General features: G+C 43.0%; 1 protein-coding gene across 1 annotated transcript in view; it reads right to left on the bottom strand.

Moving 5' to 3' along the window:
• Positions 1 to 11,002: 11,002 nt before the first annotated feature.
• The window catches only part of sf3a3 (splicing factor 3a, subunit 3), a 34,993-nt gene continuing 22,257 nt past the window's right edge, over positions 11,003 to 23,738 (bottom strand). Inside the window, exons 14-17 of the mRNA XM_068006475.1 lie at positions 23,299 to 23,409; positions 21,166 to 21,256; positions 13,845 to 13,900; positions 11,003 to 11,621 (exon numbers count right to left, since the gene is read on the bottom strand). Coding sequence (XP_067862576.1) covers positions 11,544 to 11,621; positions 13,845 to 13,900; positions 21,166 to 21,256; positions 23,299 to 23,409 — 336 coding nt within the window. The 3' untranslated portion in view covers positions 11,003 to 11,543. The remainder of the gene's footprint in view (positions 11,622 to 13,844; positions 13,901 to 21,165; positions 21,257 to 23,298; positions 23,410 to 23,738) is intronic.

The raw sequence follows: 23,738 nt of genomic DNA on the forward strand, positions 1-23,738 counted from the left end.
AGGACTACATGCATGCTAAACTGCGGAAGCAACATGCTATAGACAGAGCTAAGCGATTCCACAACCAACGGATCAGATCAAAGCTCTGCAGTCCTGCCACACCAGTCGTGAATGGTGGTGGACAATTAAACAACTAACGGGAGGAGGAGGCTCTGCAAACATCCCCATCCTCAATGATGGCGGAGTCCAGCACGTGAGTGCAAAAGACAAGGCTGAAGCGTTTGCAACCATCTTCAGCCAGAAGTGCCGAGTGGATGATCCATCTCGGCCTCCTCCCGATAACCCCACCATCACAGAAGCCAGTCTTCAGCCAATTCGATTCACTCCATGTGATATCAAGAAACGGCTGAGTGCACTGGATACAGCAAAGGCTATGGGCCCCGACAACATCCCAGCTGTAGTGCTGAAGACTTGTGCTCCAGAACTAGCTGCGCCTCTAGCCAAGCTGTTCCAGTGCAGCTACAACACTGGCATCTACCCGACAATGTGGAAAATTGCCCAGGTATGTCCTGTCCACAAAAAGCAGGACAAATCCAATCCGGCCAATTACCGCCCCATCAGTCTACTCTCAATCATCAGCAAAGTGATGGAAGGTGTCATCGACAATGCCATCAAGTGGCATTTACTCACCAATAACCTGCTCACCGATGCTCAGTTTGGGTTCCGCCAGGACCACTCGGCTCCAGACCTCATTACAGCGTTGGTCCAAACATGGACAAAAGAGCTGAATTCCAGAGGTGAGGTGAGAGTGACTGCCCTTGACATCAAGGCAGCATTTGACCGAGTGTGGCACCAAGGAGCCCTAGTAAAATTGAAGTCAATGGGAATCAGGGGGAAAACTCTCCAGTGGCTGGAGTCACACCTAGCACAAAGGAAGATGGTAGTGGTTGTTGGAGGCCAATCATCTCAGCCCCAGGACATTGCTGCAGGAGTTCCTCAGGGCAGTGTCCTAGGCCCAACCATCTTCAGCTGCTTCATTAATGACCTTCCCTCCATCATAAGGTCAGAAATGGGGATGTTCGCTGATGACTGCACAGTGTTCAGTTCCATTCGCAACCCCTCAAATAATGAAGCAGTCCGAGCCCGCATGCAGCAAGACCTGGACAACATCCAGGCTTGGGCACATAAGTGGCAAGTAACATTCGCGCCAGATAAGTGCCAGGCAATGACCATCTCCAATAAGAGAGAGTCTAACCACCTCCCCCTGACATTCAACGGCATTACCATCACCGAATCCCCCACCATCAACATCCTGGGGGTCACCATTGACCAGAAACTTAACTGGACCAGCCATATAAATACTGTGGCTACAAGAACAGGCCAGAGGCTGGGTATTCTGTGGCGAGTGACTCACCTCCTGACTCCCCAAAGCCTTTCCACCATCTACAAGGCACAAGTCAGGAGTGTGATGGAATACTCTCCACTTGCTTGGATGAGTGCAGCTCCAACAACACTCAAGAAGCTCGACACCATCCAAGATAAAGCAGCCCGCTTGATTGGCACCCCATCCACCACCCTAAACATTCACTCCCTTCACCACCGGCGCACTGTGGCTGCAGTGTGTACCATCCACAGGATGCACTGCAGCAACTCGCCAAGGCTTCTTCGACAGCACCTCCCAAACCCGCGACCTCTACCACCTAGAAGGACAAGAGCAGCAGGCACATGGGAACAACACCACCTGCACGTTCCCCTCCAAGTCACACACCATCCCGACTTGGAAATATATCGCCGTTCCTTCATTGTTGCTGGGTCAAAATCCTGGAACTCCCTTCCTAACAGCACTGTGGGAGAACAGTCACCACACGGACTGCAGCGGTTCAAGAAGGCGGCTCACCACCACCTTCTCGAGGGCAATTAGGGATGGGCAATAAATGCTGGCCTCGCCAGCGACGCCCACATCCTGTGAACGAATTAAAAAAAAGCACCTTCAGTGGACATTGGACGAAGACAGAATCGGGCATGGTCTCCCATAGTTGAATAGCTTCTTGACTCTCGCATCCAGGCTTACATCTGAAGAATGGTGACTTGGATGAGATACTCGAAGGGTGCCAGGACCGATGGCAGAAAATGAGAAGAGGGTCAACCCCGACCAAAAATGGGAGTAATTTCAAGAATTTGAATAAATTAAAAAGACGGAAGAGACACATGCTGCCAAGAGTACAAAAATTAACATAATTAAAATATAAAATACTGGCCACAGGGAAAGTTATTCCCTCTACAGGTCCAGATAGTGGTACTACAATAACAACTTGCATTTATGTAGCACCATTAATGTAGCAAAATGCCCCAAGGCACTTTACAAGAGTGTTATCAAACAAAATTTGACACTGAGCCACATAAGAAGATATTAGGACAGGTGACCAAAAGCTTGGTCAAAAAGGTAGGTTTTAAGGAGCGTCTTAAAGGAGGAGAGAGAGGTAGAGGGGCTATAAAGGAGTAGTGCGACAGGTAAATTACTGATTAAATCACTAAAGAGAAATGAAGCTAATGCCAAAACTGACCATATTTTTTTTATTATTTGTTTATAGGGTGTGGGTGTCGCTGGCAAGGCCAGCATTTATTGCCCATCCCTAATTGCCTTGAACCGCTGCAGTCCGTGTGGTGAAGGTTCTCCCACAGTGCTGTTAGTTAGGGAGTTCCAAGGATTTTGACCCAGCGACGAGGAAGGAATGGCGATATATTTCCAAGTTGAGATGGTGTGCGACTTGGAGGGGAACGTGCAGGTGGTGTTGTTCCCATGTGCTTGCTGCCCTTGTCCTTCAAGGGGGTAGAGGTCACGGGTTTGGGAGGTGCTGTCGAAGAAGCCTTGGCAAGTTGCTGCAGTGCATCCTGTAGATGGTGTACACTGCAGCCACAGTGCGCCGGTGATGAAGGGAGTGAATGTTTAGGGTGCCAATCAAGTGGGCTGCTTTGTCTTGGATGGTGTCAAGTTTCTTGAGTGTTGTTGGGGCTGCACTCATTGCGGCAAGTGGAGAGTACTCCATCACACTCCGGACTTGTGCCTTGTAAATGGTCTTGTAGCCGCAGTATTTATGTACCTGGTCCAGTTAAGTTTCTGGTTGATGGTGGGGGATACGGTGATGGTAATGCCGTTGAATGTCAAGGGGAGGTGGTTAGACTCTCTCTTATTGGATATGGTCATTGCCTGGCACTTGTCTGGCACGAATGTTACTTGCCACTTATCAGCCCAAGCCTGGACGTTGTCCAGGTCTTGCTGCATGCGGGCATGGACTGCTTCATTATCTGAGGGGTTGTGAATGGAACTAAACACTGTGCAATCATCAGCGAATATCCCCATTTCTGACCTTCTGACCTTCTAATCACAGATATTACCACAAAAACAGATTCTACAAAGGTTAATGCTGAATGGAAATCATTCTATTCTGAATGTAAAAAGTAAAGTGTAGCACGTATACACAAAGCAGGCAGGCAGAGCTCCCCGACAGTGCTGGATCTCCTTCGGCTCTCACCTGAACAACTGCCCTGGAAGTGACAATTGGGGAAGAAATCTCTCCAATTGCCAATAAAAATACCTGAGGATAAGTCACCAGGACTCGTGGGATTCCAATTAAGTTATGAGTAGAGAACCATCAGGGAACAAGTCAGTTTGCAACTGAAGTCTTCCAAGATCCAGCTAGCTCCAGTTGGGTTTTAATGGGCCAGAAATTGCTGTAGCAGGGTATCTGCCATTAGTTAAACTTGCCTCTACACCCTTCAGCTCAAACATTTTTTGCTCACAACATTGCTGAAAGTGCGAGCTGATAACGGGGCAGCGAGGGAAACAGGGCATCTGGGGCCTGAGTGAACAGGGCAAGCAACAGGGTATCTCCTGAACCAATGAGATTGAAGAATTGGGAAATAAACAGCAGAGGGACTAAGAAGGAGGGTGAATTAAAGGGGGTGAATTCAGTGTCAAATCAGGTACAGAAAGATAAATAAAGGGAGGGAAAGAAAGATTGGATTAAGAGAAAGAGAAAAAAAAGAGACAGCTAGGAAAGGTAAGAAAAAAGCATTTTTAATTTAAAATTTGACTTTTTTAAAATTCAGAACCTGAAGGAATGAGACTCCACTCTTGTAAAAGTTAATTTTCAGTGCCAGAGGTTGATTGGTAGTAATTAACAATTATCGCATCGTTAAAAGGTACTTGCGCTAATTACTAGCCCTAAATATCTGTGCCGGGTTTAGTTTGTATCTACCGCACAAATACAGCAACTTCATGACATTCAGTGTATGTCAATGGTGAGGCAGACAGCGAAATTTCATGAAGTTAACAGCAGAGCAGCGCAACTCAGACAGTAACTTTTCGATATTCGCATTTAACCGTGCATCTGCTCCTCGCCTGAAGTTGCGATACCATTTACACTTAAATAATGGCGCCATTAGCACCACTGTTACTTTGACAACAAATTCAGGTTCATTGTAACAAGGTTCTCCACTGATATCACCAGGTGAGTCTATCACATAAAGTAAGAGCACATGGATCAATAGATCACATGCCACGGTGATACCCTGAACTGTAGGAGGAAGCACCCCATAAATGTTCTCTGCTGTACATTCCAAAGCTTTGACCTGGGCCACAAATGATCATTTCAGATCCATTCTGGCTCTCCTTTTTGGTGCGGCACATACATAGGCTGTCAGAGCAGCAGAGGATATTGGATGGCATCACAATGTATTTGTTCTTAATAGCTTACCAAATTCTTATTATACCATATGCAAATAATATTCTTAACATCATAATATACAAACTGCATTGTTATTTGTAGCCAGCCCAGAGGTAATGATCCTGGTAACCCGTAACTATTTGATTACTATTCATTGCTCCCAGATTAGAAAATAAACTGAGGTAATCAGAACTGGCACCACTAAATGTAGAATGCACTCGATCAAACTGTGTTAGCCTCCCTTTTAATTGGTTCAGAAAAGGCATGTATATCCAGGCTGAACTCAGTCCATTAGTCTTTTTTACTTGCTCTCTAACTGTAGGCCAGAATAGACCAAATTAAAATGATTGCTCTCCAGAGAAAACTATGTAATGGGTATCCCCAGTGTACAACAGAGACATCTTTCTAGAATCTACTGACAATTATCACACAGTTCACTGGAAATGGAAAGCTTCCATGCTGAAGTCTTTCCTCAGATAGGCAGGCAGTGATTCTAGGGTTGCCGGACCATTTACCCTGTTTTTCCACATCTTATATGGAGGGAAACACAGAATGGTTAGAGATCATAGACACCACTCCCACATACTGGGATGTGGAAGGACAGTTACCTCACAATTATCCCCGGTGACCCTGCTCTTTAAGGATGATTCCTGCCACTCGGAGTCCTGAAAAGTTTTTGTAGGTGTACATGTGGTGAAAGTAGGACTGGCCTCTGCTGTAACACCCTCCGCAGTAGAACAGCCACCAACACTCACCTTCCAGATTCTTACGTGAAAGATGGTCAATTGGCCAAAGTCCTAGAGAGCTGATGACACCAAACGGTCCCCAACATGTGTCAAAGCCTTCAAGAGACAAGGGGAGAAAATTGGAATATCAAACAAAAAAATTTATGAAAAAACAAATCAGGATTTACAAAGTTGGGATGCTGCTGCTGGAAAATAAAAGAGTAAAGATTCCAGTGATAGTTTAGTTTAAGAAGCCTTAGGCCAGAATTAAAGCATACAACTCCTTTAGCTGTTCATCCAAATAGGTCACATTAAAAACTCGCCATTCATTTACTACCAGTCTAGATGCAATGTCATACCTGTTCTCCATATATAATTCTAAAACTGGCTAGTAAACCAGGATTAGTGTCTGTACTAGAGCACACTTTTTATGCATGTGTATAAATGTACAGGAAACAAGGGGGAACAAACTATGATACATTTAAAGCTTTTTTGTCCACATTTAAACATTTTTTCCCCCCACTTTTGAAGCGATCCCAAAGATAAGCTTGACATTCTATGTAGTGGGTGAGATTCAGCTGTCATTTGCTGCAATAAATAAATCTTCAATGCTATTGTTGCAAATGAGACGTGTCAGATAATCATAGGAGTATAATTAGGGACAACAGCTCTGCACCTTCTCCCTCCCCTACTCTGACTGCCTGTAACCTGTGTCGACATCACATGATTGATCGAATGTTTTGTTGGTTGCAGCAAATTTGACATCATAAGGTCTCAAAGAGTAAATACCTTCCAGCTGCCTTTTTTTTTCTTCCTTCGCTAAAAGTAATTTACTACCTTCACAGTGATTAATTTTAGTAGGAAGTATGAGGAGAGGCAATATAAACAAAATGGTACAATTTTAAAGGAGGTGCAGGAACAGAGGGCATACATACACAAGTCTTGGAAGGTGGTAGGACGAGTTGAGAAGGCTGTTAAAAAAAGCATATGGGATCCTTGGCTTTATAAACAGAGGTATAGAGTACAAAAGCAAGGAAGTTATGCTAAACCTTTATAAATCACTGGTTAGGCTCCAGCTGGAGTATTGTGTCTAAATCTGGGCACCACACTTTAGGAAAGATGTCAAGGCCTTAGAAAGGGTGCATAGGAGATTTACTAGAATGGTATCAGGGATGAAAGACTTCAGCTACATGGCGAGACTAGAGAAACTGGGGTCGTTGTCCTTAGCGCAGAGAAGGTTAAGGGGAGATTTGATAGAGGTGTTCAAAATCATGAAGGTTTTGATAGAGTAAATAAGGAGAAGCTAACTGTTTCCATTGGCATATGGGTCGGTAATCAGAGGACATGGATTTAGGATAATTGGCAAAATTACCAGTCGACATGAGAAAAATAATGTTTACGCAGCAACTTCTTATAATCTGGAATACACTGCCTGAAAGGGTGGTGGAAGTAGATACAATAATAACTTTCAAAAGGGATATTTGAAGGGGAAAAAAGATCCAGGGCTATGGAGAAAGGGCAGAGGAGTGGGACTAATAGCTGACACAGGCACGATGGGCCGAATTGCCTCTTTCTGTGCTGTATCATTCTATGATAAACAAAAGCGGAAACATGTACCTTTAAGAATACACATGATAAATGATTTTTTCCAATTCTGCTTTATAACATTCAATGTTCCAAAGTGCCATCTCTATTGTAAGATTACTGTACCTTTGGTTCTGAAGTTTTTCATGTTGCATTTTATTATATGTCCTTTTGGGATATTCGCTAAAGTGTTGAAAATCCCAAAATAAACTAATGCTAATGTGTACTCAGATTAAATATAATTATACCTATAGATTATAATACTTCAGGGCTGGCATTGGTGGCAGAGAGCCAAGTATGTACCACCAAAAAGCTTGAGATCCGAAGATCCCAAAGTATAGCTCTCTGCAGACATTTCATGGCATGTGATTCCTTTACTAATCCAGGGCAGCACCACTTAAATTTAAATCTGGAAGTTAGGGCTCGATAACGTGTTCTGATGAAAGGTCTATTCCCAAAATGTTTCCCTTTTCAGATGCTTACAATCCTGGTGTGTATTTCGAGCATTTCTCTTTTTATTTTATATTGAAATTTACTGCCTACCTCTCGATCATTTCATGCAATCATTCCATTTCAATAAGCTATTATTAAAAAATATGTAAAGTAATAAAATTGCAAACAAAGTGCATCCAATCATTTGACTAACAGGAAATATATATCCTCTAACTGATAATATTTGGCACCAGTACATGTTAAACCTGGACTTACTGCCATTAAGCAGCCATGGCCTGAAGATCAATGAAAAACATGATTACACATGACTGGAATCAAAGCAACCAGCCACATGAGACCTTTATGACATGACTCATGCTTTCATCCTTTTTATGCTACTGGTCTATCACATGGCTTGTTTGAGAAATAAAGCAGAAAACCCACAGGGATATTACCAAATATCTATTTCATAACTAGCAGTATCATTCCACTGAAGTGATGAGGTGTACTAATGGAACTACTTTTATTTTGTTACCATGTATTTAAAAGGCAAGAATGGATTTAAATGTATTGTAAGTGTTTATTTAAATTACAGAAATAGAAGTTAAACTAGGATTAACAGTTCAAATGCACTCCTTTTCTTGTAGAGCTGTACACTAATTTAAGATGTGCGATTAATCGTTTACAAAACCAAGAGCGTCCTGAAACCATGAGAGCAATGGAGAAAGTGCGAATGTATTAAAGCGTACCACAAAATGATCTGGGGTCTCACAAGCTATTTTATTCATGGGTAAATTGTCTCTATTTTCCCAACCTGATCCCAAATCTCCGTCAGCACCATTCCAAACAACACCAGAAAAGCAGAAATAACTCTCAATTTTCTCACTCTGTTTTTTTATTAAGGCCTTTTGCAATTGCTTTATAGGAACAGGAGTAGGCCATTCAGCCCCTTGAGCCTGTTAGGCCATTCAATTAGATCATGGCTAATCTGTACCTCAACTACATTTACCCGCCTTTCATCCATATCCCTTGATATCCTTACCTAGTAAAAATCTGTCAATTCAGTTTTGAAAATTGCAATTGACACAGCATCCATAGCTTTTGGGGGGGGGGGGGGGGGGGGGGGAAGAGAATTCCAGATTTCTACTACCATTTGTGTGGAAAAGTGCTGCCTGATTTCACTCCTGAATGGCCTAGCTCTCATTTTAAGATTACGCCCCCTTGTTCTGGATTCCCCCACCAGCGGAAAGAGTTTCACTGTACTATCGTATCAAATCCTTTTATCATTTTAAACACCTCAATTAAATCACCCCTTAACCTTCTAAACTCAAGGGAATACAAGCCAAGTTTATGCGACCTGTTCTCATAATTTAACCATTTAAGTCCTGGTATCATGCAGAGATCACTGGTCTTTTCCCTCCCACAGGGGAGTGGGTTTACCCACTGAGTCTTACACAAAGCATTAAATCCTTCATTAGTCCCAGAAGAATATAGAGAGCAGAACAAGGAATACTTGGGAGTCAATAAAGTGGTTTACAATTACACGGACTATACACTGTATGTTATTGTTCTCACTATGAATCACGCTTGAAAAATGCTCTATGTGGAAGCGACACCCACCAACCATGTCTGTCAACTGTATTCAAGGAATTAAACAAAACGCTCATGTATAAATGTTCACTTTAGTGCACAAGTTCAATCAGAGTTCTCAAGGGAGCTGGGGGAGGGGAAAGGACAATGCAATCATTGCTTCCTTAGTAGCACCAGATGTGTCGATGTTTCCAATGTCATTTCTCATGGGAAGTGTTACAGCAGCAGCTGCTTCCACTAGAAAGCACAGCACAGAATTCAGTGGAACAATCACCATGCAGCTGCCTTCTTTCCTTTTTTGGTAGTAAGTATGAAGAGATGTTCTTATATAATTATACAAGCCTCCCAGAGGCAATAACACACATATTCCGCACAAAACTCATGTAATTATTACAGTGCAGTCTCCGGAACCCAATTGATGTACTGCACAGTACTTTTGTCAATGGTGCTTCAATGACATCCTTAACACACTAAGGACAGCTGGAAAAATAAAGCCCAGCATAATAAATCACCCGACACTTGCATTTGACCAGAAAAGTAAAAAGAAATAAAGAGCACTTAAAAAATTAATCTGCTTTGGCAATATGATCAGGTTCTGTGTGCTCACTACAACATCTCTCCCACCACGACCATAACACGATTGATCATGTGATGCAATACTTTCCATGTGGATACTTTAGGGCTCAGAATTGTTGTTAGGTGAACCAGCAAGTGTGTGTGTTGTAGACCAAAGCACATTTAAAAATAGGATGAAACCCGCAATCACGGGCCCCAATAGGAAATACACCGGGTTCAAACGCTAAACACTGCAATTCGTAGAATCACAGCACGGGAGGCCATTCGGCCCATCATGCCTGTGCCGGCTCTTTGAAAGAGCTATCCAGTAAGTCCCAATCCCCTGCTGTTTCCCCATAGCCCTGTAAATTTTTCTTTTCATATATCCAATTCAAGATATAAAAAAACACTTTGCATCTTAAACTGGGTCGTTTTGCTCCTCTGGTACCCCTATGTAACCTTCTAAAATAAGCACTTTTTTAAAAAAAAGATGAAAGTCTGCACCCAAACCATTGACCTTTGCCTGTTAGACACTGACCGACTTGCGGTGTATTTCCTACTTGGCTTTCAGATATCCAGTTTTCTTTTTTATTTGTGCACATCTTTTACCCTGTTATCATGCAAGAGCATTCTACTAGTTCAGCTTAAATTTGATGGTTTAGTTAAAGTAACAGACTTATTGAATAAACTAGCATTAAAGGTTTTTTTTTAAAAAAGGCCCAGAATTTGCTGGAGCAGGGCATCCAAGGAAATTCCCAGCCATGGTAAATTAAATCAAAGTATTATGGGAGTATTTTTGGGATTGAACAAATATGTCCACATTTTGGTGGAAATTGTGGGAGGGAGAATTCTTGATACAAATTCTATCTAAGCTAAGCATTCTACTTAACCATAATTAACATTGGCCAGTTGCTTTTAATTGTTTTGTATTTATTCTTGCTCAAGCAGCCTGTTCTATGTATTCAGCAGAATTCAGTTAGTCTCTCTATACTTTCACTGTAGCTCCCGAAACTTGCTAACTCATGATGCTCTTTATGTATGGCATACTGTTAAATCTATTATATTACCACACCATCCTACATATGGCTTTTTTTCTGCACAGCATGAGAGGAAAGGAAGAGACTGGCTCCCAGATTGGGTTAGGACACGGTTTGGCAACAATGAATGGGGAAAGCACAGCTCAAGATAACAGGGAGAGGCGGTGGGGGGGCAGGGGCAAGGGGAGGACTGGGTAACAGGCCTGAGACAGTTGGCACCGTGGACAATAGCACCACCTGCCAGGAGATGGAGCTGGGAGGACTCGCAGGCATTGTAGGCAGATGTGATGGAAGTAGAGTGGTGGGAAAGTGGTGCAGGAAGTAAATGACAATGACAGGAAGTGCTCACTGAATGAAAAACTAATATGTTACAAATAGAAACAAACATTTAAAACACATCTGAAAACAATGATAAAAAAAAACAATCTGCTTTATTAAATTGTGAAAGGATGTCAGAATTACATAAGTTGGGGAGAGAAGAATCCAATAAAAAACATACAGGACCATACTATTTGTTTTAAACAAAGAATACTGTTTACTATAAATTATATTCTTCTTCAACTAACTTAAGCCTAATCTTAAATGTCTCACGTCCACTAACAAAAGAGACACCCTTGCTTCCATCAAGGGTCTCGATTTCCCTGCTCATAGTTACCTGCCAGGTCGTTACCTGTTATATGTTACCTTTTTTCTCAAAGATATAAAACATTATAATAATCAGTTTTGCAAAACTAACAGAAGTATTTTATCAGATACAAAATGATGCAAATTTGCCAGACATATAGTTTTCTACATGCCCTTTCAGATATAGATGTAGATTTTAGGCAGTACAAGACATGGTCCTTGAATTAGCATGAGAGGGAGAAAGAATCTAAACTAACCAAGTATCTTTATCGAAAAGCTATCTTTGCAGATATGAAACAGAGATCTGGAAGGGGCAACATTTGAGAGATTCAGAGCAGCCCTTGTCGTTTTAAATCTTCATAGGTCTTCTTGTTAACTACATTTCCACTTGAGTCTTCATATTCTTCCTGAAATTTAAGATTACCAGTCACCAGTTAAAACAATGGTTATGGTCTTTCAGAAAGTATACTGTTGCTTATCTGCAAGTTAAACATCACTTATTTAAAGTACAAATGAACGAACAAACTTGCATTTATATAATACTTAAAAGCAACAGAGCATTGATTATCTAGTGTAAGATTTTAAAGAACAAAAGAAAATCAAAATCATTCCACACCCATAATCACACTCACTGTCAGCTTGACTCATTAGGTAGCACTCAAAAGTCATGGGTTCAAGTTCCCGAGCTTGAGCACATAATCAAGGCTGGCACTCCCTCAGTACTGCAATGTTGGAGGATGCGTCTTTTGGATGAGACGTTAAACCTGACCAGGTCAACACAAAAGATCTCATGGCACTATTTGAAGAATAGCAGGAGAAGCTCTCCTGTGGTCCTGACCAACATTTATCCCTCAACCAACATCACTAAAACAGATTAACTGGTCATCCAACTCATTGCTGTTTATAGCTGGGTGCAAAATGGTTGCTGCGATTGACTACAAAACAGCAGTGACTATATTTCAAAAGTACTACCTTGGCTGTATAGCACTTTGGGAACATCGCAAGGACATCAAAGGTGCCATATAAATACAAGTTTTTTTCATTATTTTTACTTCAAATCGTACCATGTTCAAATATAAATTTATGACACGTTCACAAAAAGGATCTGGAGTACTGCACAAAGGTTACTGAAAACTCCACAGTGCTCGATGGGCAACATGCTTGCCCTATTACCTGAAGCTGGCCAATTCCAATTTCCCAAAACCGAAGTAAATTCTTAATGAAACTGGCTACGGGTACGAATACACACAAGGCACAGGTGGTGTATAGAGTTGGAAAAAATAAATGCAGCCTCAAATGAGCACATTTTCCACCATTTTCCCAAGAATGAGTAGGCTGATTTAACAATCAGCTAGCTACTTTTTTGTAAAATTTACAGAACTTTTAGTTACCAGTCTGGACATAAGAATTAGCTGGGGACAACTCAACCACCAAAGAAAAACAAAAGAACGTTAAATCAGTGGATCTGAATAAAACACAATCAACTGGCTCAAAAGCTTAAGATCAGCCCAAGAGCTTAGAATGCCTCAGGCCTGCCAGAAGGCTCCAAGCCACAAATACTGTGTTAAAATAGAAGGATGTGAGAGCTCCACAGTTGGCCATGCCTCTGTAGCAAATGCTACAAACACATATGGCAAACTCAATTCAAAAATAAATTGGTAAACTAAACAAGCACAAAGAGTTACATTTACTGTGGTTGCAGTCACAACAGTACGGTTAGGGTCCAGGTTGGAGGGCTCTACACTTCATTTGGATAAATGGATTTGCACCAGATCAATTCTCAGACTGGTTACTAAGAAATGACAGAGCCAGGAAATTACAATGCTGCCTACATATTCCCAGGCCTGTAACACAATTAGTAAAGTTAGCTGGAACAGGCTGACACTAGTTGCATTGAGAGCAGCTAATCATTAGCAATAAGAAGTCTCTAATCCAAGGCAGGCATTGTAAATGATGCATGATATTGTGACTGTTCTCAATGTTGATGAGGAAGTATGGAGAGGTCTGAAATAGTTACATCACAAAAGTATCTGGTGGTGCAATTAAGAACTAGTTATTATATTTCAGGTGTGTTCTCTCACTGAAGCATAAATATAGCTAAACTGTGCCTGAATCCTTTAGCAGAACATTGCAGCATTGTAACTCAGTTGCCTACACAGGGACCCAATTTAATTAAATAACCAGCTCACATTCCACAGCACTCCCTTCCATTTTGGAGCTGTTTAACTCACCTTTTATCTTTCCACTGACCTTTAGATGCCTGATTGAGATGCCATTTGTACTTTAAAATCTGTTTATTGGATATTAAACTCATTAGCTGCTTCTTTGCGACAGTAGTTAGTAAATCTGTACTACTGCCCTCCATTTATTCTCCCCTGGCCTTTATTTTGGTTAGTGCTATAAAAGTCCCTCCCATGATAATAGTTCTGACCCAAAATGTTAATTTGTCTTTCTTTTTCTGATGCTGACTAACTTCATTATGTATTTCTGGTATTTTCTGTTTTGAGTTCTCTCTGTTGCAGGGCTGTGCAACTCCACACTGGACCATCCCCAACCATTTCTATAGCAGACTAGCAGCAAGTAGAATTCTGCTTCATTCATGGTTCAAGCAGCTCATTTATAGTAATTACCTCTGTGTCTGGCTGCCATCTCTCTGCTGCCTTTGAATGCTTCAATTTCGCCCACACTAATTAGAAAAAGAAAGTTATTAATATTCTTGTCTAAATGTAACTGTAGCACGAATTCTTCCTGCCAGACAAGTCACACAAAATAGAAATTATCTACTGAAGCCATAGCTTGTCCAAATGAAAGCAATTTTTTTTTGCAGTAATAACAATTACATACAGCATAGAAACAGATAACACAGTGGATTCCAATTGCTGTCACGGTAGTCAATTAAAAAATCAATGCTCTTGTTTCTACAGAGAATCTCATATTCCAACCCAAATACAAATACAGGCAGCAAAATCTACAGGGCTTTCCCACTGCTGTTCTTCCAGCTTTGAATGGGCATTATTTGATTCTATATTTTTCTTGATGTGTTTGCTCTTCTCTGTTTACTATGGCACCGACGGTGGCGGACCTGAGTGGCAGCGGGCCCATAAAGAGCGGGAGAAGAGGCCTCAAGACCAGAGGTACCGGCAGAGGGGAGTGGACCGGACCTGATCGGCAGCAGGCCCACAAAGAGCAGGGGAAGAGACTTGAGACCAGAGGTACCGGCGGTGGCGGAGGGGAGTGGACGTGAGCGGCAGCGGGCCCATAAAGAGCGGGAGAAGAGGCCTCGAGACCAGAGGTACCGGCGGCAGCGGGCCCATAAAGAGCGGGAGAAGAGGCCTCGAGACCAGAGGTACCGGCGGCAGCGGGCCCATAAAGAGCGGGAGAAGAGGCCTCGAGACCAGAGGTACCGGCGGCAGCGGGCCCATAAAGAGCGGGAGAAGAGGCCTCGAGACCAGAGGTACCGGCGGCAGCGGGCCCATAAAGAGCGGGAGAAGAGGCCTCGAGACCAGAGGTACCGGCGGCAGCGGGCCCATAAAGAGCGGGAGAAGAGGCCTCGAGACCAGAGGTACCGGCGGCAGCGGGCCCATAAAGAGCGGGAGAAGAGGCCTCGAGACCAGAGGTACCGGCGGCAGCGGGCCCATAAAGAGCGGGAGAAGAGGCCTCGAGACCAGAGGTACCGGCGGCAGCGGGCCCATAAAGAGCGGGAGAAGAGGCCTCGAGACCAGAGGTACCGGCGGCAGCGGGCCCATAAAGAGCGGGAGAAGAGGCCTCGAGACCAGAGGTACCGGCGGCAGCGGGCCCATAAAGAGCGGGAGAAGAGGCCTCGAGACCAGAGGTACCGGCGGCAGCGGGCCCATAAAGAGCGGGAGAAGAGGCCTCGAGACCAGAGGTACCGGCGGCAGCGGGCCCATAAAGAGCGGGAGAAGAGGCCTCGAGACCAGAGGTACCGGCGGCAGCGGGCCCATAAAGAGCGGGAGAAGAGGCCTCGAGACCAGAGGTACCGGCGGCAGCGGGCCCATAAAGAGCGGGAGAAGAGGCCTCGAGACCAGAGGTACCGGCGGCAGCGGGCCCATAAAGAGCGGGAGACCAAGATCGAAAACAACAACAAAAAAAATCCAAGGGGTGATGTCACAGGACAGCAGGTAATTGATTGGTTGCTGAGTATTACCGTTTTCTTCCCCTCTAAACTAGGGCACTGGTTTACACCAAGAGCTGGGAAATTAAATAGCGATCGTTTAATCGGGGTAAGTAAACAGTAAATAAATTAATAATAAGAGTATTGCAAGTCTTTAATTTATTTCTGTCAAGTTGAGTAGTAATCTAATAGAAGCATGGCAGGACACCTCAGACCCATCGAATGGTAAATCTTGTGCCATGTGGGAACTCCAGGACGCTTCCCGTGTCCTGGACATCAGCTGGAGTGACTGCCAGACAGGCAAGGAAGACTAGGCAGGTAGTGCAGGAGACCCCTGAGTGCATCTCACTCTCGAACCATACTGGTGAGGGAGAAGATTCCTCTGGGAAGTGCAGCCAGAGCCAAGTCCACAGCACTATGAGTGGCTCAGCTGTACAGGAGAGGAGGAGAAAGGTCAGGAGAGTAATAATGATAGGGGATTCAATAGTTCGGGGGACAAATAGTTAGGGGAACAGACAGGCGTTTCTGCGGCCGTAGACGTGGTTCCAGGATGGTATGTTGTCTGCCTGGTGCCAGAATCAAGAATGTCACCGAGAGACTGCAGAACATTCTGAAGGGGGAGGGTGAACAGCCAGAGGTCATGGTCCATATCGGTACCAACAACATAGGTAGAAAGAGGGATGAGGTCCTGCAGGAAGATTTTAGAGCGTTAGGAAAAAGATTAATAAGCAGGACCTCAAAAGGTAGTAATCTCCGGATTACTCCCGATGCCACGTGCTAATGAGTATAGAAATGGGAGGATAGACCAGATGAATGTGTGGCTGGAGAGATGGTGCAGGAGGGAGGGCTTTAGATTCCTGGGACATTGGGACCAGTCTTGGGGGAAGTGGGACCTGTACAGGCCGGACTGGTTGCCCCTCAACAGAGCTGGGACCAATGCCCTTGCCGGAAGGTTCGCTAGTGCTGTGGGGGAGGGTTTAATCTAATTTGGCTGGGGAATGGGAACCAGGATGTAGCCCTGGAAAGGAGAAACAAGGTGCACAAAGGATTGGGAGAAACAGATAACACTAGAGTAAGAAATATTACGGTATTAGGTGGGATCAGATTAAGAGAGAATACAAGAAGGTCTAAGATAGGTTTACAGTGCATGCTGCAGGCACAATTAGCTACATAGGAATATGATGTTATAGCGATAACGAAGAACTGGCGCAAAAAAGAGCAGGATTGAGTACTAAATATTCCTGGATACAAGGTGTTCAGGAAAGATAGGGAAAGAAAGAAAGGAGGAGGGGGGGGGGGGTGGTGCCAGTATTTATTAAGGAGAATATTGCAGTGCTAGAGAGGATGTCCTGGAGGGGGTGAAGGACAGAATCTATTTGGTTAGAGTTAAAAAAAACAATAGAGGTGCCATTACACTACTGGGTGTATTCTATAGGCCACCAACTAGTGGGAAGGAGATAGAGGAGCAAATTTGCAGGGAAATTACAGAGAGGTGCAAAAACTATAGAGTAGTGATAACTGGGGACTTCAACTATCCTAATATAGACTGGGATAGTAATAGCGTAAGGGGCAAAGAGGGGGAGGAATTTTTGAAGTGTGTTCAGGAGAACTTTCCTGACCAGTACATTTCCGGCCCAACGAGGAAGGAGGCATTGCTGGATCTGGTTCTCGGGAATGAGGTGGGCCAAGTGGAGCAAGTACCAGTGGAGGAACATTTAGGAAACAACGATCATAGTATCATAAGGCTTAGATTAGCTATGGAAAAGGACAAGGACCACTCTAAAGTAAAAATAGTCAATTGGAGGAGGGCCAATTTCAGTGGGATGAGAACGAATCTGGCCCAGGTAAATTGGAATCAAAAATTGGCAGGTAAAACTGTAATTGAACAATGGACGGCCTTTAAAGAGCAGATGGTTCAGGTACAGTCTAGGTACATTCCCAAGAGGGGGAAAGGTAGGGCAACTAAAGCCAAAGCTCCCTGGATGACGAGAGAGAGAGAGAAAGAGAAAAAGAGAGAGAGAGAGAGAGAGATGAAGCAGAAAAAAGGAGCGAGCGTATGACAGATGTCAGGTTGATAACACAAGTGAGAACCAGGCTGAATATAGAAAGTTCAGAGGAGAAGCGAAAAAGGAAGTAAGAGGGGCAAAGAGAGAGTATGAGAATAGACTGGCAGCTAACATAAAAGGGAATCCAAAAGTCTTCTATAGGCATGTAAACAGTAAATGGGTAGAAGAGGGGCGGGACCGATTAGGGACCAAAAAGGAGATTTACACATGAAGGCAGAGGCCATGGCTGAGGTACTAAATGAGTACTTTGCATCTGTCTATAAGCAAGGAAGAAGATGCTGCCTCAGTCACAGTAAAAGCGGAGGTAGTTAAGATACTGGATGGGCTAAAAAAAATTCTAAAGAGGAGCTACTAGAAAGGCTAGCTGTACTTGAAGTAGATAAGTCACCCGGTCCAGATGCGATGCATCCTAGGTTGCTGAAGGAAGTAAGGGTGGAAATTGCAGAGGTACTGGCCGTAATCATCCAATCATCCTTAGATATGGGGGTGGTGCCAGAGTACTGCAGAATTGCACATGTTACACCCTTGTTCAAAAAAGGGTGTAAGGATAAACCCAGCAACTACAGGCCAGTCAGTTTAACATCAGTAGTGGGGAAACTTTTAGAAACGATAATCCAGGACAAAATGTAGTCACTTGGACAAGTGTGGATTAATTAAGGAAAGCCAGCACAGATGTTAAAGGCAAATCGTGTTTAACTAACTTGATAGAGTTTTTTGATGAGGTAACAGAGAGGGTCGATGAGGGCAATGCGGTTGATGTCTTCCAAAAGGCATTTGATAAAATGCTGCATAATAGGCTTGTCATCAAAGTTGAAGCCCATGGAATAAAAGGGGCAGTGGCACATGGATACAAAATTGGCTAAGTAACAGGAAACAGAGTAGGGGTGAACAGTTGTTTTTCGGACTGGAGGGAGGTATACAGTGGTGTTCCCCAGGGGTCGGTACTAGGACCATTGCTTTCCTTGATACATATTGATGACTTGGACTTGGGTGCACAGGGCACAATTTCAAAATTTACAGATGACACAAAACTTGGAAGGGTAGTGAGGAGGATAGTGATAGACTTCAAAAGGACATAGACAGGCTGGTGGACTGGGCAGACATGTGGCAGAAGAAATTTAACACAGAAAAGTTTGAAGTGATACATTCTGGTAGGAGAAACAAGGAGAGGCAATATAAACTAAAAGGGTACAATTCTAAAAGGAGTTCAGGACCAGAGAGATGTGGGGGTATATATACACAAATTGTTGAAGGTGGCAGGGCAGGTTGAGGAAGCGGTTAAAAAAGCATACGGGATCCTGGGCTTTATAAATAGAGACAGAGTACAAAAGTAAGGAGGTTATGATGAACCTTTATAAAACACTGGATCAGCCACAACTGGAGTATTGTGTCCAGTTCTGGGCACCGCACCTTAGGAAGGATGTGAAGGCCTTAGAGAAGGTGCAGAAGAGATTTACTAGAATGATTCCAGGGATGAGGGACTTTAGTTACGTGGATAGACTGGAGAAGCTGGGGTTGTTCTCCTTAGAGCAGAGAAGGTTGAGAGGAGATTTGCTTGAGGTATTCAAAATCATGAAGGGTCTAGACAGAATGGATATAGAGAAACTGTTTCCATTGGCAGAAGAATCAAGAACCAGAGGACATATTTTTAAGGTGACTGGCGAAAGCACCAAAGGTGACATGAGGTAAACTTTTTTTTCGTTTACACAGCAAGTGGTTATGATCTGGAATGCACTGCCAGAGCGGGTGGTGGAGGCAGATTCAATCGTGGCTTTCAAAATGGAATTGGATAAGTACTTGAAGGGAAAAAATTTGCAGGGCTACGGGGCTGGGGGGGGGGGGGGAAAAAGAGTTGGACTAGCTGGATTGCTCTTGCAGAGTGCCGGCATAGACTTGATGGGCCGAATGGCCTCCTTTCATATTGCAACCATTCTATGATGAAGAGTTAAAAATTAGGAAGCTAGGAGTATGAAGGGAGGCTTGGAATTGTTTTTAACAGTGTAATGGCCTTGTGAAATAAGCCATCAGCCAGGCCAGTGATTTGTAGTTTTCATGGAAAAAATGGATGGAATCATGGAATATAACTTCCAAATCAGTACTGAAAAATTCCAGAATTCTATGTGACAGAAACAGAATTTGGCTTATTCAGTCAGAAAAAAAAGAGGCCCTGGCTACCAGGGCACAATTTCAAAATTATTCAAAGCTATTTAAGTGGACAATGTAAATGTATAGCAATCTAGAGCTGGAATTGGAGCCAGTGTTTTGCCTCTTCGCTTGGGCGACTACTGCCAACTGCAATACCTCAATTGCCAAAATCAGTTATATCAGCAGAGGGTATGGATTGAATCTGGGACCTTCCTGGTTTGAGAAGCTCAGTGCCCACATTATAGAGTGTTGAGCTATCGAGCGAGTGCAAGACCCTAGTGAAATGAATGTTTGAAAAAAAGTGCAGTGAAGAGGAAAGTCTTATGACTGTGCAGCAATATTTCAAAACAGCGTTTACTTCAGTGAGATCCATTCTTCCACATGGACAAATTCCTACTGCAATTCAGTGATTTCTGTGATTTGGGTGCAAATTAGAAAGGGCTATGAACTCTTATCTGACACAATGATAATATGCTTCATGCAAAACAACTTTTAAAAAAATGCACACCAAGTAGAAAAATGAACCATAACAATTGAAATGAACTTTGCTGAAGAGATGAGACTAAATTCTTTGGCAATTTTTGAAAGATATAATTCCCCTGTTGCAAGTCCCTTCACACTCTCAATGATCAATTTTCAGGAGTTTAGGATTTAAGAAAACAAACAGAGAAATAATCCAATACAGATTCACTGCCATTAGATGTCTGTAGCACATTTTTGAAATATTATATTGTTGTGTGTTTTCTAGTAGCAGCAATTTATTGGTTCAGAGACTGCTCATCACATTTTACTTTTTTGGGTAGCTAAAATGTAGAAAATTCAAAATGGTATCTGTGGAAAAACCTTCGAGTTAGTCATTAGTTTAAAAAAATACACAAATATCTACTCAACAATCTGCAATTATAATAAAGGATCAATCGTTCAATTTCTTTTTGAAACTTGATGTATAAATGGAGAGTTTGGAATCTTCTCAAATCAACTTTCCACAGAACAAATGGGTAAATCTATTGTACATCTTTTACATCAAAATATTTTCTGAATAGAATAAGGAGCTCTGCAGCAGAAGCAGATTAAAACATTATGTAGAGATAAAAAGTTAGGTTCTGACGAAAGGTCCCAACATGAAACATTAACCTGTCTTCTCTTTTTACCTGCTGCATATTTTTAAAATAATCCACACCACATACGGCGGGCACGTTCGTGCTAAAGCGATTTGCCCGCTATGTGCGGTGGATGGTAAATCCATAATAGGCTGCAGCAATGAAATAACTCCCGTAATTGTTAACAGAGCAAACAGCTGATTGAAGCTGCTTGAAGACCTGACTTTGCCTGAAATCAACAGAACTTTTAAATCTGTAAGGACTGAACTGCACAAAATAGCTGGCGTACTCAATGCGCTTTAAGTGGCGCCTTTGTAATTGACGCCTTTGGTGATGACAAATGGTTAGCGCCATTCACTCGATATAGGCGGCTGACCGTGTTACGCGTGGACGGTGTAAATGGTGGGGCCTGTATTTAGTGATTGCTGTAGGAAATGCTTCCAGTTAGTAGAGGTTTACTGTGGGACTTCATTCAATTTTGACCTGAGTTTAACAGAAGAGTACTTACGGGATACTGCATCCTCAATTTGGGTGACATTTGCAAAATGTGCTGTGTTAGGGATTCCAAGACACCTCATGCCATGAGCATGACGCCATTCCTAGAAATTATTAAAAAAAAATACATGTACATGAAGTAATTGTGGAAAGCTTAAACAAACCTACAACTCTGTCATTTACTGGGCAGCTGTTCGCTGTGATTTAGTTGCCAATTAGGTTCTACACAAACAGGAGAATTTATTCGATCATTTTACTTTTATCTCCCCAAGTATTTCCTACCTAATCTTGTAGATGCCTTCATTGAACATTTTGAGCTACTAATCACTCTGCAGTTACCAGCCTGCGCTGTTTATATTTGGACAAAGCACAATGGCATCATTCTCCCTGGAACAGAATATCCATTAGAATGCCATGCTCCATTTAAAGACCTAGCTGGGAACTGGAAAAACCCAGGCCCAGCCTTGAGTGACAGGCTCTTCTGGGACTCAAAAGCATGACTTTTAAAAAAATATATTGAACAAAGTAAGCAGCCTCCAACGGAGTGTACATAAAATAGATTGAACCAAAAACAACAAACAACAACAACAACTTGCATTTATATAGCGCCTTTAATGTAATGAAACATCCCAAGGCGCTTCATAGGAGCGTTATCAAATAAAATGACACCGAGCCACATAAGGAAATTAGAACAGGTGAACAAAAGCTTGGTCAAAGAGGTAGGTTTTAAGGAGCGCCTTAAAGGAGAAGAGGGAGGTAGAGAAGCGGAGAGGTTTAGGGAGGAAATTCGAGCTTAGGGCCTAAGCAGAAGGCACAGCTGCCAACAGTTGGAGGAGCACAGAGATCTCGGAGCGTTGTAGGGCTGCAGGAGGTTACAGAAATAGGAAGGGTAAGGCCACAGAGGGATTTGAAAACGAGAATGAGAATTTTAAAATCGAGGCATTCCCACACCAGAAGCCAACATAGGTCAGCAAGCACAGGAGTGACCGTGAACGAGACTTGCTGCGAGTTAGGAGACGGGCAGAATTTTGGATGAGCTCAAGATTATGGACGATGGAAGATGGGAGGCCGGCCAGGAGAACAAATGAATAGTCAAGTCTAGAGGTGACAAAGGCATGGATAAGGATTTCAGCAGCAGATGAGCTGAGGCAGGGGAGAGATGAGAGATGTTACGGAGGTGGAAGCAGGCAGTCTTGGTGATGGGAGTGGATATGTGATCGGAAGCTCATCTCAGGGTCAGATAAGACGCCAAGGTTGAGAATGATCTGGTTGAGCCTCAGACGGTAGCCAGGGAGAAGGATGGAGTTGGTGGTTAGGGAACAGAGTTTGTGGCAGGGACTGAAGACAATGGCTTCGGTCTTCCCAATATCACCATCACAGACATTTCAAACACAGCAGAAAACGTCACTGATTTCAGAATTCAGACTGTGTTAAATTACCCCGAATCATGAGTGGTACGACATGCTTATGATCCTTATGATCTCCATGGCAAGGATTTCCTGATCTCAGCTTTGTCGCTCCATGCAAGTGCAAAGCAGAAACTGGGCACCTTCCCACAGGGAATAAGTATCATCCCAGGACTGCTCTCACCCCATCTTTTCGCAGAAAATGGCAGTGACCAAATTAATTGCCACCTTCACATAAATAATTTACCAATCTCAGTTGTAAGTGCTAAGCCGAAGCCAGTCACTTCCACCAGGGAGCCAGCTTCAGAACACTTGTAGTGAGTCTAGAAGCAAATAACTTTCTCCCTATCCCCTCAGCCCTAAGTGGTACCTAGGTGCAGGGAGACACAATAAGGGAAATAAGGAAAATTGCAATTCAGAAGGAGTGTCATTCTCAGAATAAAAGCATTAAGATCTCAGCTATTCAATTCCCTGCAAGACCATTTAAGGAGCAGCAATCAGAAGCTAGGGCGCTTCCCCAAAAGGCAGGGAGAAGAACTCTACACAGGAGTCACCCAAGTAACTTTCATACATCACCGAGCAGTTAATTATAAGACAGCACTAAATAATTAATCTGACTCACAGCCCCTTGTCCAGGAAATAATGCATGGTAGAACAGAAGGGAATAACCTAACCAGTAGAAAAATCAGAGTCAAAAATATTTTTTTTTAAAAATGAAAACACTAAGTTAAAGTTCTTACAGCGAAATGGCGCTGGAATGCTTTGGGTCCTCTGTAAGTGTAATTTCCACAGATTTCACAGTTGTAGTTGATATTCAAACCGTGCAGCTTGTACAACCAGTATGGAATGGGCTGAAATAGCAAGTGTAGAGTCAAAGAAAATTAAAACTATACTTAAAATATACAAATGCAAAAATAACCCTGAGAATCACAAAGTAATTGACACTGCCATCTACTGTTGATCAGTAGCATTGCTGGTTGCTGAAAACTACAGGAGGGAAATAATTGCTAAAGCATACTGAAATATCACTGCTAAGTATATCATATTGAATATATAAAACCACTTGTAAAGAAAAAAACACAACCGGGACCCAAAAAAAACCCAGAAATATATGTTACGGTGGTTATGGTGCAGTCTCCAGTTGGGCCCAGGCTGGATTAGGGAATTGAGTTAGAATTTA

The sequence above is a fragment of the Heptranchias perlo genome, chromosome 26 (genome assembly GCF_035084215.1).
Source record: "Heptranchias perlo isolate sHepPer1 chromosome 26, sHepPer1.hap1, whole genome shotgun sequence".
In the NCBI taxonomy this organism is placed as follows: Eukaryota; Metazoa; Chordata; class Chondrichthyes; order Hexanchiformes; family Hexanchidae; genus Heptranchias; species Heptranchias perlo.